Below are 20,693 nucleotides of genomic sequence, written 5' to 3' on the forward strand. Positions count from 1 at the left end.
TTAGTGCAATCCCTATTAGAATACCAATGGATTTTTTAATTTTATTTTATTTTATTTTATTTTATTTTATTTTATTTTATTTTATTTTATTTTATTTTATTTTATTTTATTTTATTTTTTACTGAAGTAGAAAAAAAACATGTCCTAAAATTCATATGGAATCTCAAGGGAACTCAACTAGTCAATATTGACAAAAAAACAAAGTTGGAAGTCTCATACTTTCTGATTTCAAAATCTGCTACAAAGCTACAGTGATTAAAGCAGTATGGTTCTGGCATAAGGACAAACATACAGACCACTGGAATATGATAGCCTAGAAATAAATCCTTACATATATAGTTAAGTGAATTTTGACAAGGGTGTCAAGACCTTTGAGTGGAGGAGGGGGACAGTCCTTTCAACAAATAGTATTGGGAAAACTGGATATCCTCCTGCAAAAGAATGCAGTTGGACCCATCTTATATACAAAAACAACTCAAAATGATCAAAAACATAAATGTAGAACTAATACGTAAAACTCTTAGATGAAAGCATAGGGGAGAAACTTCATGACATTGGATTTGGCAGTGATATCTTGGATATAACATTAAAAGCACAGGCAACAAAAGAAAAAATAGGTGAGTTGGACTTGTGCACTGAAGGATACTGTACAGAGTGAAAAGAAAACCCATGGAATGGGAGAAAACAGTTTTCAACCATATATCTGATAAGGGAAATAAATACAGACTGTATAAAGAACTTTTATAACTCAACAACAACATCCACACCCAGATTAAAAATGGGCAAAGGACTTAAATAATTATTCCTTCCAGGAGACACACAAATAGCTAATAAGCATATGAAAAGATGCTCAACATGACTAATAATTAGGGAAATAAAAATCAAAACCAAATGAGATATCACTTTACACCCAGTAGGATGACTATTGTCAAACAGACAAAATAGTAAGTGTTGGTGAGGATGCAAAGAAATTGGAACCCTGTGCATTGCAGGTAGGAATGTAAAATGGTGCAGCTGATGTGGAAAACGATACAGCAGTTCCTCAAAAAATTAAACAGAATTACCATAATGACTCAGCAATTCCACTTCTGGGCATATACCCCAAAGGAGTGAAAGCAGGGACTCAGTTATTTGTACACCCAGTTCGTAGCAGCTTTATTCACAATAGCCAAAAGATGGAAACAACCAAAGTGTCATCAGTGGATGAATGGATACACAAAATGTGGCATATACATATAATGGGATATTATTTAGCCTTTAAAAAGGAAATTCTGACATATGCTACAACATGGATAAATCTTGACGACATTATGCTAAGTGAAATAAGCCAGACAAAAATGGACAAAAAGTGATTTTGCTTATATCAGGTATGTAGGATATGCAGAATGTAAAATTGTTGCTGGGGATAGCAGGAGTGGGGAATGGGAAATTCATGTTTAATGGTTACAGAGTTTCAGTTTGGGGAGATGAAAAGTTCTGGAGATGAATGGTGACGTTGGTTATACAACAGTGTAAATGTAGTTACTGTTCCTGAACTTAACACTGAACGAAATTTACCATTTTAAACAATTTTATGTATATTATATCAACATTTAAAAATAAGGCTGAAGGCCTTCTAAGAAGATCCTTGAAGAGTTAAAATGATTTATTCGGTACATTAAAAAAACTTTTCTGTGTTTGACAATTTGTATAATAAACAGAGAAATAGTATAATGAATCTCAATATAATCTTCACCTAGATTTAACATTCACTAGTCTTCTGGTTTAATTTTTTTGACTTGTGTATTTTAAAGTAAATTACAGGTATCATGACATTTCATTCCTAAGTATTTCACTATGCATCTCCAAAAATAAGGACTTTCTCATTTGACCACAATACTCCCATCATACCCAAGAAAATGAACAGTTACTTAAAAAAAAAAAGAAATGTATCTCATATCTAGAGCACATTCACATTGCCCCTCTTGTTCCTTAACTGTATTTTTATCATTGGTTTGCTTGAAACTTTTGCTTTTGGATTTAATGTTTCATATTTCATGCTGTTTTCCCATTTCATCTCACTACACTATTTTGTTTATTCCATTTAATTTTACAGGAATTGGTGCAGTGCTCTCAGGTAACACCCACCTTGTCTTAGAGCTTTTTTTTTTTTTTTTCCTGTTCTATGTATTTCCTGTAAGCTTGAAGTTAGCTCTGAAGTCTTATTAGAATTGGGTTAAAATAGTTTTGACAAGAATACATTTTAGGCGACATAAACTGAACGAACAGAAAGTAGAATGAGAATTTGCCAGTTGGAAAACTTTAGACAGTCAGGAAGCTAATTTCAGATAAAATGTCTGTTAATAATGGGTGAAGTTCTGTCAAGTAGTAGGCACAGTTGGATATGATCAGAGATTGTGATGATGGCTATACCTCTAAGAAACCTGCTTGGTAGTTTTCAAGGATTTTTTTGCATTTTCTCTACTAAATACTTCCTTTGAAGAAATGTAGACTTCTGATTTTAGGAATACTTAGAGTGAATACTTAGAGTGAATACTCCTATTTTTGTTAATTATGGAGAAAGACGGAAAGAGAAAGAGAGTAAAGAGAGAGAGAGAAGGTGGGATGGAGGAAAAGAGGTAGATATGTGTAACTAGCAAGATTTTGTTACCAAAAAACCCAAGTTCAGCTGCTCATTGCTTGGAAGGCCAATACGCAAGAGATTGTTTTTGTTCGGAAAGTAGTATGATTGTGATGAACACCAAGTATCGTATATAAGTGACGAATCATTAAATTCTACACCTGAAACTAATGTTTATGTTAATTAGTAATGTGTATATTAATTAGCTGGAATTTAAGTTAAAACTTGGCCCAAAAAAAGAAAAAGAAAAAAGGAAAGGAATATGAGCTTTATTTAGGAGGAACGCCACCTGGGGAGAGGGTAGATTCTTGTCCAAAAACAAACTCCAAGGTTTGTGCCAGGCCCAAAGAGTTTTAAAGGAACATCAGGGCAGTTAATCAGTAAAAGGGGAGCATAGTGGTCTGTAGCAATTCTTAATTATGTGCAGACTCAGTGGTGTCAGCTTTCAGATGTTATCATTGCAGTGCTCAGAGGTTGTGTACTGAGGTGTGGCGGGGGGGGGGGGGGGGGGGGGAGGGGGGGGAGGTTGTACAACAGGGTTTGGTTCTGAGTCTTATTAGCAAACAATGCAAGATCTGTAGAACCACAAAGAAAGGTTTAGTTAATCAGTCAGGTTAAAGGTGCTTGCTAAAACTTAGACCACTAGGTTGGCCAGAGGGGCTGAATTGGTGGCTTCAATTTTATTAGAAGGCTTTTCTGTGTGCTTTTTCAAAAACGTTCTAAAGAAACGTCCTCTTTGGAGAAAGGGGAACCTCTTGCAACTGTTCGTGCGAATGCAAACTGGTGCAGACACTCTGGAGAACAGTATGGAGGTTCCTCAAAAACTTAAAAATAGAACTAGACATTTACCCAAGCATATAAAAATACAGATTCAAAGAGGGTTACATGCACCCTAATGTTTATGGCAGCATTATCAACAATAGCCAAACTATGGAGAGAACCCAAATGTCCATCGACTGATGAATGGATAAAGAAGATGTGGTGTGTGTATATACATACAATGGAATATTACTCAGCCATCAAAAAGAAATGAAGTCTTGCCATTGGCAGCAATGTAGATGGAGCTACAGTATATTATGCTAAGCGAAAAAAGTCTGAGAAAAACAAATACCATATGATTTCACTCATATATAGAACTTAAGAAACAAAACAGATGAACATATGGGAGTGGGGAAGAGAGAGGGAAACAAACCATAAGAGATCCTTAAATATAGAGAACAACTGAGGGTTGATGGAGGGAGGTGGGTGGACGATGGGTTTAGATGGATGATGGGTATTAAGGAGGGCATTTGTTATGATGAGCACTGAGTGTTATATGTAAGTGATGAATCACTGAATTCTACTCCTGAAACTAATATTATCCTGTATGTTAACGGACTAGAATTTAAATAAAATCATGAAAAAAGAATGTCTTCAATAGAATGCATTCTATTTGGGAGTGATAAGAGTCACAACAAATAATACTTTATTGAATTCTGTTATAGAGGCTGCAGTAATTGAATAAATTCGAAGATCAGAGACTGATGAGAATTGTAATGGGGAAGAAAGGTATAACACCCACTCTGCATGATGAGTCAGGGGTTCTGGTTGATAATAACACTCTAAATGGGTGTAACCTGACATCAGGTTTCACTAGCTTTGTGGAAGGATACAGGCTGGGAACATGGCTTATCAGCATAAGATATATCTTAACTGAGAAGCCTTATGTTCATTCAGGTACAGCTTTTATACTCAACCAAGAGTATACTGAATTGTGACAGACAAGCGTATGTGGGTGGCTATCAGAGCAGCATAGGAGAGTCTCCTATAGGAAAGGAACCCCTTTTCATAACAGTCCGTGAGTAGCTTCCAGGTTTCTTTAAGGGTCATACTTGATTTCAAGAGAGATTACCCCTTGGGGAACGTTTTTGTTTTTGTGACAAGCTTTTATAATTAACAGTCTTTCCACTTGTCATTCTTTTCATCAGTTAGGAAGTCATTTTTACAGTAAGTAATGTTGTCTAGTAATACAATTTGACTTAACCCAGTAGTTTAGGTGCTACATGATAGTATTGAAGGATTTAAACTTATTAACCTTTCTCTCCAGAGGATTTCTTGGAGATTTTTGTGATTATTTTTTTGTGTGTGTGATTTTTTTTTTTTTGAAAATGTGTGTTAATAACTATGGATCTTTTTTTCACAGAAACTGCATATATTTAAACAAAAATTTGCATATAATATCATAGGATTCATCATTTTCTCCTGAATTTTCCTTTGAAGGTAGATGATTGTATTTTAATTTCTGGCTAACACATGATTGTTATAGATGATATATATATCACAAGATATAGAGCTGGTGACAGCAGAGTGCATTTTTTGAAATTGTGAGTTGATCAGAGCAAGGGTACCTGTTGGACTACGGGGAAATAAAAATGTTTAGTTGGACAGACTCTGAAAATTTTAGACTGTTTGCCACTTCTTCAACATTTACTTCTGTTGATTGCCTTCCTTCCCCCCACATTCATTTCAAAATTCTTTTCTTTCTTAACTTTTGTGAAGTCAGTCTCTTTCTTTGTTTTCCCTTTCTCTCGACCCTTAAATTTATATACTCTTTAGAGTTTTCTTTAGCCCTCTTCTTGATTTTCACTTTTGCGTTAAAATCACTTTAGCTATCACATATTTGTTGATGATACTACATCTCTGTGTGCCTTGGGTAGAGCACCTGACTTCTATTTATTGCATTCTGTTTACATGCCCACCAGAATATTTCACAAACATTAATGAAAAAAAAAAAAACAGCCCCAATTGTGCTCACCTCCGCTAACTGTAGTTCTCCTTCGGTATTTCCTGTTTTGTCTATTGGCAGCACCACCCAAAAACTCTCTTCCTCCTGTATTCCACTGCTGTTAAGTCCTTATATGCATTTTTGTATTTATTCCACAGAGTTGTCCTTTTAAGTCCTAAATAATTCTCCTTTTACAGATAAAGCACCTTAATCATTTTGTCTCAAAATCACACTGTTCGTATGTGTCAGTGTTGCAACATAAACCTACGTCTATCAAATACTGGATCTCCTATTTCTTACCACAAGTAGTATTCTTATAATACTACTACTCACTTCTGTGACTTTAATCTAAAAAAAATAAGAGTGTGCCTATGGGGTTTAACTACAAGAGTATTTATTGTAGAGTTTATAATAGTCAAAAAGTTTTCTAACAATAGAGATTCTGTTTGATCCATATCCATTAGAGCGCATTCCATTAAATCCATTATAGTGCATTCACATGGAATGTCATGTGGTCATTATATATTGTTTTAAACCAGTAGTTTTCATTTTGTATAAACAAAGTCATGTGTGGAAACCCAGTGTATGAAATACAATTAAAAAAAAATGTCCTCAGGTACCCTCAGGAAACCCAGTGTATGAAATGTCCTCAGGAAACCCAGTGTATGAAATATAATTAAAAAAAAATGTCCTCAGGTACCATGATGGCGGATGGGGCCAGTCAGGTGCTCCTGGGCTCTGGCCTCACCATCTTGTCCCAGTTGTTCATGTAGGATATGAGCCTCTTCCTCCAATAGTAGGATGAAATATTTTTGGTTGGCAAGTAAGTCAGCTTCCTGGTCTGTTTTGTTATGCTCAGCACATTGCAAAGATCCATGGGAAGTGTAGGTTTTTCACAGGCTTAACTCCAAGACTGTTCAGGAGTCCTTGGAACTGTGGTCCATGGTAAAATTTTACAGCGTTACCAGGAATGTGACAAGGTTGACTATTTAGGCCCTGTAAATGTACAGAAAGAAGTCACACCCTCCTTCGACCAATTTATCAAGGAGATGACTCGAAAGATGGTGGCTCATTCTGCTGCTACCCTCGTCACACCTTCCACACGATTAGTCTGGGATCTATGGAACAATTCATTGGCAGAAAATCCAAGTACTATGGACTTTGTGACTCCATAGTAACCATCTATTGCAAAGAGGGCATCCTAGGACTTTTGCAGGTCTTATTCCTTGTCTCCTAGGTGATATCACTTATTTGTTACTCTGTAACTCACTGGCCTACCTCATCAATACCTATGCACTGGACAGTGCAGTTTCCACCAGGAGTGAAATGAAGAGTTATTCCCAAGCTGTCACAGGATTTTTTTGCCAGTATATTGACCTATCCCTCTGTGCTTGTCTTTAATCTTGTGGCTGTCAACAACTGTGCGCTAGCTGGTGGGTCCCCTTCCTACTCCCCAATATATACGTCTTGGATAGAGTGCTGGTAATGCTACAAAAAGACAGAAATATGAGCTGAAGAAATAGCTTGTTTTTTCCGGATGGTCCCCTGTAGGAAGACTTATTGTTGTGACCTGAGAATGTTAATTTGAAGATGTGGGGCAGGGACAGTGACATTTCTTTCTTTCTTTTTTTTTTTAAGGGGCTTTTTTTTTTTAATGTTTATTTTTTATTTTTGAGAGACAGAGAGAGACAGCATGAGTGGGAGAGGGGCAAAGAGAGAGGGAGACACAGAACATGAAGCAGGCTCCAGGCTCTGAACTGTCAGCACAGAGCCTGATGCTGGGCTTGAACTCACGAGCCATGAGATCATGACCTGAGCCGAAGTTGGATGCTTAACCAACTGAGCCACCCAGGCGCCCCAACAGTGACATTTCTATAGTCCCAGATGCACGGAGTAATGGGAGAGAATGTTGATTTGTATACAGTGTGGCCGCTTTTTAAATAGTCATTTGATCTTGGAAAAAATGTTTGAAAAGTGTGGAAGCCCCAGAGGGTTTCCTGGACTGCTAGCTGCTTGGTTCTCCAGGGGATGCTATGGTACAGGGTTTGAAATTTTTAATTTTTTCAAGTACAGTTAATGAATTAGGAAAATATTCACAATATATGAAGTGAAAAGATTACAGTTAACAAAACAATGTGCACATATAGTATATTCCCAGTTTTGCTAAATATATATTTGAATGTACATATCACTAAAAGAATGGAAGTTTACATACCAAAATATGGATGCTAGTTATTCCTTAATTTGGTGATTATGAGTGATTTAAATTTTTTGCACATTTTCAACAATCAATAAGGACTAGTTTTATAAAGAGAGACAATAAAAACTCCAGAACGTGTTATTTTTCAAAACATAATAAAAGCAAAAAGAAGTGTAACCAAACCCACTGCCTGTTGTTAAATACACACGTACATGTTCCCCCTCCCCTCTGTCCCTGCTGTCTCATATCCAGAGTAAAAGAAGGAACAGTCCAGTGGCTATTGTGCCTTGAGCATTGGTTTGAAGTCCTTGAGTACCTGTGTTAGGCATAGGGTTAACCTTTTGAACATCAACTTGAATATCGGTGTTACTTTCAGTTGGCCTTTACAGTGTGGATTTATCTTTATTATTTATTTCTTTTTGCTTCTTTTGAGTATATTTTGTTCTTCTCTGAAGTTCTTGAGATGGAAGCTTAGATTATCAAAATGAATCCTTTCCTCTTTTACGAATGTATGCATTCAATGCTATAAATTTTCTCTCAGCACTGCTTCAGCTGTGTCCCACGAACTTTAATATGTTGTATTTTCATTTTCATTCAATTCAATGCATTTTTTTACATTTTTCTTGAGACTTTTTCTTTAGTCCATGGATTATTTAGAATTGTGTTGTTTAGTTTCCAAATGTTTAAAGATATTTTTCATGGGGTAAAGTCCAGAGAAAACTAGATATAAGCTTTTAAGAGTCCTTTATCAATGGAGTCACGCAGGATATACTTAATTCCTCAGCACTAAGTTATGACAACACATGTGAAATGCTCAGTACCCAGGGTTTATATTGGGCACTGTTCAGTGATTCAGTGCTCAGGGTTTCTATTGGGGACTGTGCTTGTAAGTACCCTCTACCTAGCATTCAAAATTTCAGATTATCAGAAAGAAAATGTGTTTTCAACATAACCACATTATTTGCAGAGCTCAGACACAATGAGACGTTCTTATCAGGGAATGATGGGAACCTTCCTGAAATAAGAAGGGCCGATTCTGCAAGCAGGTCTTTCTAATGATAGCAGCCTCAGGCCTGCTATGTTAACTCTTTTCTGTACAAAGGTATATTATAACATGTATTTCCTAAGAAACTAATAGCAACAAATCTATACTTTTTTTTTTTTTTTTTGAGAGAGAGAGAGAGACAGAGAGAGAGAGAGAGAGAGAGAGAGAGAGAAAAAACACACAAGCAGGGGAGAGGAGCATAGGGACAAAGCCCAACTTGGGGCCCGATCCCATGAGCCTGGGATCATGAACTGAGTCAGAATCAAGAGTCGGATGCTCAACCGACTGAGCCACCCCAGCACCCCCAAATCTATACATTTTTAAAAAAGCTTTATTGACATATAATTAACATACCATAAGATTTACCCATTTAAAGTGAACAGCACACACACACAAAATAAAGTGAACAGCACAGTGATTTTTAGTATATTTATGGAGTTGTGTAACAATCACCATAATCTAATTTTAGAAAATTTTCTTCACCCCTAAAAGAAACCCCATACCCATGGGCAGTCATTCCCCATTCCTAGCTGCCCACCAAGTTCCCTTGGCTCCTACCTGCAGCCCCCCAGGCAATCCCTAATCCACTCTTTGTCTCTGTGGAACAGATCTATACATTTGACATGTTTCCAACTTCATTTCTTCTTTGATCTTAATGGTTTTGTAAGAAGGTAGTTCAAAAATTGTTTAGAGGCATTTCTCTTTCAGTGTGTCAAAGAGTCACATTGTTGATACAGAGCCTTATCAACAGTAATCATCATCAAAATTAGTATTACTTGAGTTAGTGGCATTTACTGAAATAGTTCATTATTAAGGCCCTTGTCTCTGGGGTGCTCAGTCAGTTGAGCATCTGATTCTTGGTTTCGGCTCAGGTCATGATCTCAAGGCCATGGGATTGAGTCCCTCATGAGGCTCCGTGCTGAGTGCGGAGCCTGCTTCAGATTCTGTCTCTCTGCCTCTCTCTTTCTCTCTCTCTGTCTCAAATAAAAATAAAATAAAAATAAAGGCCCTTGTCTTTGCAAACTTTGTTCTCACCTTTAAAAAAATATGTTATACTGATCATTGAGGCCTACCAAGAGAATTTTAATCTTATTACTTGGTTATTGTTTAGTCCTTTAATGGTATCTTTTTGCTGCAAGATAGCTAAGGACTCAGAGAAAATTGGGTGAAGTTGGAAAAGGTAGCTGCACTATTGTCATTAGGATGTAGAGGGAAAAAGGTACATACATCGTTAGGAGGGACAGAGCAAAGCGTATTTATAATATGTGGCTGGTTTTTCTCTTATATTCTCTAAAGTGGGTGCAATATGCAAGAATAAATAAAAAGTTAATTTGCACGTGAAATTATTAGTTATATTTAAAGAATTATAAAAATTCTTTAAAATTGTAGGTGTGCCTGGGTGGCTCAGTCAGTTGAGTGTCTGTCTCTTGATTTTGGCTCCAGTCATATTCTCATGGTTCCTGGGTTTGGGTCCCATGTTGGGCTCTGTGCTTACAGGGTGGAGCCTGCTTGGGATTCTCTCTCTCTCCTTCTTTCTCTGTCCCTCTCCTGCACATTTTTTTAATAGACATTAAAAAAATAAAATTGTAAAAATTGTAAAGCAAAGGGATTTTTTTTTTTTTTTTTAGTCATTATATTCATTGAAATCTAGTTCCCTTCCTAACTGAATTAGTAGACAAGCCGTACTACATACTGAGAACCATGGAAGGATATTTGTGTAGTGGTTAAAACACAGAACTTAGTTACCATGAGTTATGTGGTTATTGACTAACTTTGGGTGTGTACTTAAATGTCCAAATCTGTCTAAATTCTTATGCTTTTGAAATATGTTTAATTTTAACGTTAACACATCTGTAAGATTTTTTTGGATATCAGGAATTAACATATTAAGTGATTTGTTTTCAGGGACCAAGTACCAGAGCTCATCGTTACTTATTTGCTTATCTTCCAGGTGATTTTACAGCAAGATGCTGCTCTCCATCGGGATGCTCATGCTGTCAGCCACACAAGTCTATACCATTTTGACTGTCCAGCTCTTTGCATTCTTAAACCTACTACCTGTAGAAGCAGACATTTTAGCAGTAAGTACAGTAAGATTTATTCATGTTTAAAAACATCCCTTAAAGAAGAGCTTTTAAGAAGTCCTAAATGGTAAGACGTTTACCTATGAACATACAGGCACGTACACATGGTTTTTACTTGGAAGTGGAGGGCTTTACTCATGTTTTTATTACTTAATATCTAACATAAAATCTCACATACAGTAAGTACTTGATAAATGTTGCTCTTGAGACTGTGTGCATTTTCAAGAGTGCTCTTGCACACATGAATCTACATGTTGTGTATTTGTATAGAATCTTACTGTTTTTCTTGGTAATTAGCATAGCTCTAATGACTTTGATAACAATATTTTTTTTAATTTTTAAATTATTTTTTAATTTTTTAAAATGAAATGTTTATTTATTTTTGAGATGGGGGAGAGAATCCCAAGCAGGCTCTACAGTGTGAGTGCAGAGCCCAGCATGGGGCTGAAACTCACAAACTGTGAGATCATGACCTGAGCCAAAATCAAGAGTCAGATGCTCAGCTGACAGAGCCACCCAGGCGCCCCTGATAACATCACTTTTTTTAATGTTTATTTATTTTTGAGAGACAGAGCCTGAGTCGGGGAGGGGCAGAGAGAGACAGAGACACGTTATCTGAAGCAGGCTCCAGGCCCCGAGCTGTCAGCACTGAGCCTAATGCGGGGCTTGAACTCAAGGACCATGAAATCATGACCTGAGCCAAAGTCAGATGCTTAACCAACCGAGCCACCCCGGTGCCCCAATATTAAAAAACATTTTTTCTAAATGTTTGTTTATTTTTGAGAGAGAGACAGACAGACAGAATGTGAGCAAGGGAGGGCAGAGAGAGATGGACACACAATCTGAAGCAGGCTCCAGGCTTTGAGCTGTCAGCACAGAGCCCGACACAGGGCTTGAACTTACGAACCGTGAGTTCATGACCTGAGCCAAAGTCAGACACTTAACCGACTGAGCCACCCAGGCACCCCTTGATATTTTAAAAAATTATATAAGATGCTTATAGGAAATTTCAACCTCAGATTATTATTAATGAGAAGGGAAGCAGAATGATCTGATCTTTGATGGTAGATAGAAAAGTTTTTAGAAAAGAAGATTGCTCTTCAAAACCTTAGTATTTCTTTCTAGGTTGTTTTACTGTCCTCTGCACTGGGAAGTGTATATATTTCCTGTTTCTCATTTCTTTGAAGCCAGAAAAAGAACTAACTGTGTGTGTATGTATATATGTGTGTCTACACATCTATACTCTAGGTGCTATGCTAAAGATTTATTATTTTAAATTTCTAGGTGCAAGTGATTTGCTTAATGACATTAGGTCACTCTAGAAACAGAAGGGCCAGAATTGTTGCTGACCGAAGCTTGATGTGGTGCTCAGCCATGCTTCTGTATACTGTGGTACTTGTGGAAGTGTTGAGGATCATTGTGGAATTTGGGAGAGCCAGACTGGTTTCTGTATCCCAACTTTTGAAGCATAGCAACTCAAATCCCTATGAGATTTCTCACTGTTACTCTCTTTAGTAAGGAACTGGTTGATTAGATTTTTCTGGAATAGTCTAGATGGAGTAGATGTGGAACCTTGAAGGACTAGGAGTCCATTGATATGCAAATTTCCCTCTAACTTGGTCCCCAGAGTCCTTGGAATAGTCTTGGGATGACTTTTGTTTTGTTTTTTTTTTTCCTAAATATTTTTTTTAAACGTTGATTTATTTTTGAGACAGAGAGAGACAGAGCATGAATGGGGGAGGATCAGAGAGAGAGAGAGAGGGAGACACAGAATTGGAAACAGGCTCCAGGCTCTGAGCTGTCAGCACAGAGCCCGACGCGGGGCTTGAACTCACGAACCGCGAGATCATGACCTGAGCTGAAGTCGGATGCTTAACCGACTGAGCCACCCAGGCGCCCCAGTTGGGATGACTTTTGAAGTGAAGTAGAAGATTTATGGACTGATAGGGAATGAAGTCCTCCATGTCTGGCTTTTCTCCTTTGATTTCTTTTATATTCTCCCCTCCCCTTCTTCTGTTTTTTGTAATATCTGCCACTCCTTTAACTTCCTTCTTTACTTTTTACCTGAAGTGGATTGTTATTTTATGGTTTAGCTATGTGATGGGTTAAAGGAGCTTCAGTGGACTGCTCTGGGAACTTAACCAGCTGTGTGATCTTAATCAAATTATTTAGCCACTGTAAGTGCTTCTGTTTCTTTATTTGTAAACTGGTATGTTGTAATGATGATTAGATAAGGTAAACTACTTAGAACAGTATCAGACACACAGTAAATGCTTTATCTTTTTTATCTTCATTATATAATCATTCTCCTCATCCTTCAGTCACCTCCTCGAGCAGTATATGAGATGGCCCAAGGTGTTTGCTTTTTTGTTAATGGAGAGACAAAATAAAGTATTAGGTATAGAAGAACAATCAGTGCTTGCCAGCAGTATTCCGTGTGTTTCAGGCAGGTAAATGTGGAATGTATGTTGATATCATCTAGGGAAGGAACCATCAGAATGGGACTTAAATCTGGTCATTATGCTGACACCAAAGGATAGAAGGCTGACCATGCAGAAATAGCTGGAGGGGAGTAGATTGTGAAGGCAGTAACTAGTAAAAAGAGGAACTAAATATCACGGCAGAGGAACTAGATCAGTAACACAAGCATCGAAAGGAAATGAGTCAAGAGCAAGAAAATGTTAGCTTTTCCTTTTAAGTGAATAAGAGCATCGTGAAATCTGAGTGTAGATTTAAAGAAGTTGGACATCAGATTGGTCCATTTTGGGCTGGTATTAGTATGCTCCTTTTGAAAAGATAAAATTCAGATGATTTTATTTTTGGCGGTTGAATTCTACCATTTGTTAATTCCCTGACAACAGTATTTGTCCAGCTGGTTAGAGTTCTAAGAGAATATGGAGATGCTACTATAGTGTGTTGCTGACTACTCAGTAAGTCCCCTAGATTGTGAGTACCTGGAAGGCAGAACTGTTTCTTACTATACTTTGTTTCTGGTGCCGAGTGAGAGTTACATGTAGTAGGAATTCAATAAATGTTTGAACTGATTACTAACTTTCCTTGGAGATTTAATTTTTTCATATTTTCTTTTAATAACATTTATTCCTTGGTACTTGATTTTTTAAAGTTTATTTGAGAGAGAGTGGGTGTGCGCTTGTGGGTGGGGAAGGGGGAGAGAGAGAGAGAGAGAGAGAGGGAGAGAGAGAGAGAATCCCAAGCAGGCTCTGCACTAACAGGGCAGAGCCTGATGTGGGACTCCATCTCATGAACTGTGAGATCATGACCTGAGCCAAAATCAGGAGTCAGACACGTAATCGACTGAGCCACCTAGGCACCCTGGTACTTTAAATGATTATTATTTCTGTTAGCAATTCATCTTCTTCATCTTTTATCATATCTCTCTTCTTTGACCCAAGATGAAATGTGACATTATGAATTATGTAGGTTTGTGTCTAGAAACATGGAGCTTTAGATTTGGCAGAGGCATCACACTTTAGAGATAACCAGATTGATGTGGACTATTCTCAGGTATATAGGCTACAAGTGACTTGTTAGCTTTGAGCTGTGCCATGATCTTACTGAAAAGTAGTACCTATCTTAATGTGGTTTCAGAGAGAGTCAAACAAGCCGATTTTGGTTTACTCCCAGTCTGCCTTTTGATTCTGTTGTAAGGATTTATTTGTCAGAGAGAATTTACTTCTTGGTAGGTAGTTGTGAGGGTCAGTGGGCAGAGTAAGAGAGAAGCATCCAGTGGTTAGTGGTCTGAATGGATCAGATTATATAGCATGGTTGTTAAGAGCTCCTGCAACAGATTTGAAAACTGAACTGAAATCCAGTTCTGCCACTCTGTAGTCGCATGACCTTGGACAAATAGCTTCATATCTCTTAAGTCTCCATTTACATATGAAATGAGACTGTATGAGAGACAGTGTGGGGCACTGAGTTAAGAGCCAGCACTCTGGGACCTGACTGCCTGGGTGAGAATCCTGGTTCTTCTAATTTACTAGAGTAAGTTCTTTCCTTTTCTTTTGTTTAAATTAAATTTTATTTATTTTTTTAGAGAGAGAGAAAGCATGAGTGGGGGAAAGAATCAGAGGGAGAGAGAGAAAGAATCTAAAGTAGGCTCCACGCTCAGTGGCATGCTTGATCCCATGACCCTGGGATCATGGCCCCAGCTCAAATCAAGAGTCAGACACTCAACCAACTAAGCCACCCAGGTGTCCCTAGAACAAATTTTTGTTAACATTTTGTGGCCAATCTGTAAAATGAGGATGGTAAAATAGTGGCCTACTTTATAAGGATTTTTTAAGGATTAAATAAATGAACACCTGTTAGGTGTTTAACATGATCTCCTAAATGCTCAATAATTGTTAACATTTGTAACTTTTTAAATTGAATTAAATCTGTTAAGCCTGCTGTTGAAGGAAAGAATTGGTTAAGGAAAAGATTTTTTTGAAAGAAGTGGATTAAAACTAATATATGGCAGTAACTGGAGATGGAATTCCAGAGAGGAGTAACTTTATTTTCTACTTCAGAAATTTTAACAGTGAGCGTTCTTTTTTTTTTTTAATGTTTATTCATTTATACTGTGAGAGAGAGGGAGAGAGAGAGAAAGAGAGTATGTGAGTGCGCATGCAAGAACACAAGGAGGGGAGGGGCAGAGAAAGAGGGAGAGAGAGAATCTGAAGCAGGCTCTGCAGTGTTAGCTCAGAGCCTGACTCGGGCCTTGATCTCATGAACCACAAGATCATGACCTGAGCCGAAATGAAGTGTCAGACACTTAACTGACTGAGCCACACCCAGGCACCCCCACAGTGAGCATTTTTTAATTTCATATTTTTAATTTTTTAATTTTTAATTTTTAATTGCATATTTCTCCTCTTCAGCACATTGAATATTTCCTGCCACTCCCGTCTGGCCTGCCAAGTTTCAGTGGACATCTCTGCTACTTCCCTTATGTGTCTACCTTGTAGGTTAAGGCCTGTTTGTCCCTAGCTGCTCTCAGAATTCTCTTTATATTTTGTCAGTTTCACTCTGCTATGTCATGGTTTGACATGTTTTTGTTGATTTTGAAGGAAGTTCTCTGTGCCTCTTGGACTTAGATGCCTGTTTCCTTTCCCAGATTAGGGAATTTCTCAGTTGTAATTTGTTCAGATAAACCTTCTGCCCCTTTGTCTCTCTCTTTTTCTGGAACTCCTATGATGAGGATATTATTTTGTTTCATTGAATCACTTAGAGCTCTAATTCTCCCTTCATGGTCTAGTAATTTCCTTTCCCTCTTTTTTTCAGCTTCATCATTTTCTAGAATTTTATCTTCTATTTCGCCTATTCTCTCCTCTGCTTCTTCCATCCTTGTTGTTACTGCATCTAGTTTATTTGCATCTCATTTACAGCATTTCTTAATTCATCATGACTATTAGGTCTTTGATCTCTGCAGCAATTGATTCTAAGCTGTCCTCTATGCTTTTTTCAAACCCAGCTAACTATTAGTCTTATGACTGTTATTCTAAATTCTTGTTCAGATATATTGTTTATATCTGTTTTGAGCAATTCTCTGGCTGTCATTTCTTACTGAAATTTCTTTTGAGGAGAATTCTTCTGGTTCGTCATTTTGTCTTTTACATTTTGATAGCTTGTTGTATGACCTGCGCCTGCGAGTACTACTATATTAAAAAGAAGTCATACCCTGTCCAGGGCCTGGCACTTCAGGTAGCCCTCTGTTGTTGTGTATTTGGCTGTTCTATCCCACTGCTCTTAGTAGTGGATCATTTGGACCTTCTACCAGGTGTGCTTTGATTTGTTCATTGAAGTAACCTTGAAAAAAAGGAAAGGTGGGGGGGGTTGGTGAACCTTATTTCAAACAAAGAGGAAAATGAAAGGGGTGGATTAAAAAAAAAAAAAAAAAAAGACCAGGCAGAGAATCAAAGAAACTAACTATAAGGCTTAATCCAGAGAGAGAGGAAAATAAAGAAGGAGATACAGAAAAGGTGTAAAGAGAGTAGAGTAAAACTGCTTGATTAAACAACAACAACAACAACAACAAAAACAGAACAGAGAAAGAAGAAAGAATGAAAGAAAGAAATATGTATAATAAGAATTGACCAAAAATCAAATCAGAAACTATGAGCCTGATTCCAAAGGGGGGGGGGGTAAAAAAAGAGGGTAGAAAGAAAAAGAAGGAAAAAGAGAAGAGAAGGAAAGAAAAGAGGAAAAAGAAGACCAGAACACATAAAACAGCAGGACAGTTGTCTGTTGGTGCCTGGGACTGGTGGCTGTGCTGATCTGGAGGAGAGGCGGTCTGGTTCACTCGGTGTCAGTCCTGCTCAAGTAGATAAGCCGTTTCCTGGCATGGAGGGGTGGGGTTTGGTGTAAGCGGTCCCACCTTCACAGGGGGTGGCTGTCCTGTTCTCTGAGGCCCCACTGTGTTGGTGATGGGGAGAAAAATGGCGACACCCCAGTCTCTCATCCCTGCACTGGGTATCTCAAACCACGCTGTTCAGGCAGTGCTCACAGAGCAGTGTCAGCAGTCAGCTTGCCCTGCACCACAGTCCCCCTGTGTCTCCTAGGTACTCTGCCAGGATTCAAAACCGGATGTTTTAAAGGATCCCACTCTGTGCAAACCTGGTTCTGGGGTAGTGCCACTCTGCCCAGTCAACAAAGGGCCTCTGGCTGGCACCTGCAGGGTTGTTGTCCTTGGAGGGGCAACATATCCTCTTCCCACAGTACTCGAGGAAGGGGACTGTTCTCTCCCAGTGCCCCCTGAGATCCTACCATGCCTGGGGCTGGCTCCCCTCCTCCCCCGGTGCCCACATATGGCGGTGGCTCCAGTCCAGAGAAAGTCCCACACTTTTGAAAATTCCAGTCTTCAGCTCCTAAGACTGTTTATGAAGTACAAACTGGCACTCTCCCTATTTCTTGTTCCCTGGTCTGTGGTCTGGAGAGGGACTTCCAGTACTGGACTTCCACAGCCTCTTTTTCTTTCCCTTTTGTCTTTCCACAGAGGGGTTTCCCCCACTCTGTGTCTATGCCACCGTTTTATCTCCCCCAATTCACATACATGCATCTCAGTTCAGCTAAGCTGTCTCCCTCCACCTGTGGAGGTTTTTGTGTCCCTTTGCAAGCTGATTTCGTGGGTGCTCCAAGTGTTCTGACCTCAAAACAGCAGTGTTTGAGGGATGAGGGAAATCCAGGTCCCTATACTTCTCTGCCATTCTAACTCCTCCGAAATGATAATTTCTTAAAAATGATTTGGTGCTTCTTTTTTCTCTGGGGAAAAGGCATCTTTCGTAAGCTAGAGCCAGATATCCTGTATATCTCTTCTATTAAATCAGACCCTTTAGAGAAAGTCAGATGGAACTCTTGCAGGAAAATAATCTGTTTAGAAAATTCCTTGCTGGGAGTGGGGGCTCCCGGGTAGCTCAGTTGAGTGACTTTGGCTCAGGTCATGATCTCATGGTTTGTGAGTTCAAACCCCAGATCGGGCTCTCCTGTCAGGGGAAAGACAGCTTCAGATCCTCTGTCCTCCTCTCTCTCTGCATATCCTTCACTCCTGCTCTCTCTGTCAAAAATAAATAAACATTAAAAAAAGAAATAAAGAAAATTCCTTGCTAGGAAATTGTGGGAAAAACTCAGGAGGTAGTAAGTGGTTTAATGTTATAGAATTGCTGCTGTTTAATAATTATGTGAAATTAGAATCTAATTTATGCAGTTGTATATGTAGTAAATTGTATATATTCCTTGCTATTTTAGTGAATGTATATTTACAAAATTGATTTAATTGTGTTAAGCTGCGTTAGTGGATCAAATTGTGGAAATGACAACTTAAATAACCTTTTTGTTTTAGTGTTATGTGTAACTTGGTTGTAACTTGTTTTTAATTTTATATTTAGTATAATTTTGAAAATGCATCTCAGACATTTGATGACCTTCCAGCAAGATTTGGTTATAGACTTCCAGCTGAAGGTTTAAAGGTAAGAAAATAGTAATATATGGTAAAAGCACAAGGTATTTAGTAAGGTGATTTTTGTTGCTCATTATTTGTTTAAAGAATGAAAATATTCTTACTATTATCATAAAACCCATACATATTCATTGTAAAGGGTTCAGACTATTCACTTTTTTGGATAATTTAATCATTCTGAACTAGCCACTGTTAACATTTTGGTATGTATTTCTAAACTGTTTTCTAAGATATATGCCCAGTGTGGGTGGGTGTGTGTGTTTATAGATATAAATGTATGTATATATTTGTGTGTTTGCTTATATAATGAATCTGTATTTAACATTGATAGAAACATGCTACTTGGTTTCCAGGCTTTTTGACTTAATTTGCTATCTAGAACATCATTTCATGGTATTAGAGAAGGATCTATGTTTTTATTTGCAGTGGCTGGAAGGTTTTGCATTATCAGGAAATACTATGAATTTTTGAACATTTATTTGTTTAACTTTTCATGTGGATTTTTAAGTTGTCCAGTTTTTGCTATTATAAACAGTGCTATAGTGAATGTCTTCATTTTTTTGTATTTGTCTATTTATTTGCATAAGATACATTTCCAAATGTAGAATTGCTCTGTTATGGAACACATTTAAAATTTTGTTGTATATTCCAGATTGCCTTTTGAAAGTTTGGGACAGTTTAGAATCCCAATAGTGTTTGATACTGTGTTTTATCCCCATACCCTCTTCAATACTAAATATTATCAAATTTTAGTTAATTGACAAAAAAATCTAATGAGATTGAACATATTAATGTCTTTTGCCCTGTGTGTGTGTGTGTGTGTGTGTGTGGTGTATGTATGCATGTGTGTGTGTGAATGTGTGCATGTGAATAAGAGAGTGAATTCCCCGTTAATGCTCTTTGCCCATTTTTAAACTAAAATGTCTATCCTTACTGGGGTGCCTGGATGGCTCAGTTGGTTAAGCATCTGACTCTTGATTTCGGATCAGATCATGATCTCATAGTTGTGAGATTGAGCCCTGCATCAGACAGTGCTGACAGCACTATGGAGCCTGCTTGGGATTCTCTTTCTCTCTCTCTCTGCCCCTTCCCCCTTTCTCTCTTTCTCTCTCAAAACAAACAAACAAAATGTCTATTCTTACTGATTTCTAAGAATTCTTTATATACTGGAAATATTAATCTATTATTTGCTATATGTATTTTAGGTCATTTTTTCTGGTTTGTCCTTCATCTTTTAACTTTAAGGTTTCAGTAGTTTTGTTTATGTAGTTAAAAATTGCTATGCTTTCCTTCTACCTCTGGGGTTATGGTTAGAAAGTCCTTCCCCATTACAAGATAATATGAGGCTTTTATGTTATATAAGTTAGAATACATGAAATTGTGTATATATGTACCACAGAATGTTTTCAGGTTGTTCTCTCTTAAAATTCCACTTTTAAGTACTATAAAACGATTATTGTCATTTAGGATGACAGACACCTTTAGGAGGGGCATATTAGTTTTTAATTTTTTGAAGATTTTAAGTTATTAAAACAAACTCCCAGCATTGTAGGACTATTTCTTACTGTAAAAATATTTAAACAGAAAAGAAGTATATTGAGGAAACAGGAAAAGCCTGCCATCACCCCTTCCTCATCTATACATATCAATCCCATTTCCCTCTTCAGTGTTAACATCAGGGTGTTATGTGATCTTACAGACCTTCAGATCTTTTTCTGAATATGTGGTGCTTTTTAGTTCAAAATTTATGAACTCAGGAAGTTCTTAAGTGATGACCATTTGTGTATATGAAAGGTTTCTTAATTTTTATAATGGAATCAACTCTAGCTAAAGATGTCCAGAGTATCATATCCTGGAGAAGCAGTTTCCAAATTGTCAGGAACAAAACAGAGAACCTCCTTGTAAAAATGGCTTGATAAAGGATTGATGCCGCCACTGACCCCCAAAGCACATCACCTTTTCTCCCATCAGTAAGCCTCTGTGGTCTTACCTCAAAACATCATGCCTCCACTGCCATGCCACC

General features: G+C 37.7%; 1 protein-coding gene and 1 pseudogene across 5 annotated transcripts in view; both read left to right on the forward strand.

Annotated features, from left to right (window-relative positions):
• The window catches only part of RNF13 (ring finger protein 13), a 160,798-nt gene that overhangs the window by 17,193 nt on the left and 122,912 nt on the right, over window positions 1-20,693 (forward strand). For 3 of the 5 annotated variants that reach the window (XM_086674518.1, XM_025913353.2, XM_086674520.1), the window contains exons 2-3: window positions 10,581-10,710; window positions 18,600-18,680. In XM_086674518.1, the coding sequence (XP_086530644.1) occupies window positions 10,597-10,710; window positions 18,600-18,680 (195 nt within the window). In that variant the 5' untranslated portion in view covers window positions 10,581-10,596. Of the gene's footprint in view, window positions 1-4,802; window positions 4,880-10,580; window positions 10,711-18,599; window positions 18,681-20,693 lie in introns of those variants that run through there. The other 2 variants (XM_086674519.1, XM_086674521.1) reach the window with 2 other exon arrangements.
• LOC147577224 (mitochondrial carrier homolog 2 pseudogene) lies at window positions 4,895-10,574 on the forward strand (annotated as a pseudogene).

Source organism: Puma concolor, chromosome C2 (genome assembly GCF_028749965.1).
Source record: "Puma concolor isolate L17-30 chromosome C2, mPumCon1.1.hap2, whole genome shotgun sequence".
In the NCBI taxonomy this organism is placed as follows: domain Eukaryota; kingdom Metazoa; phylum Chordata; class Mammalia; order Carnivora; family Felidae; genus Puma; species Puma concolor.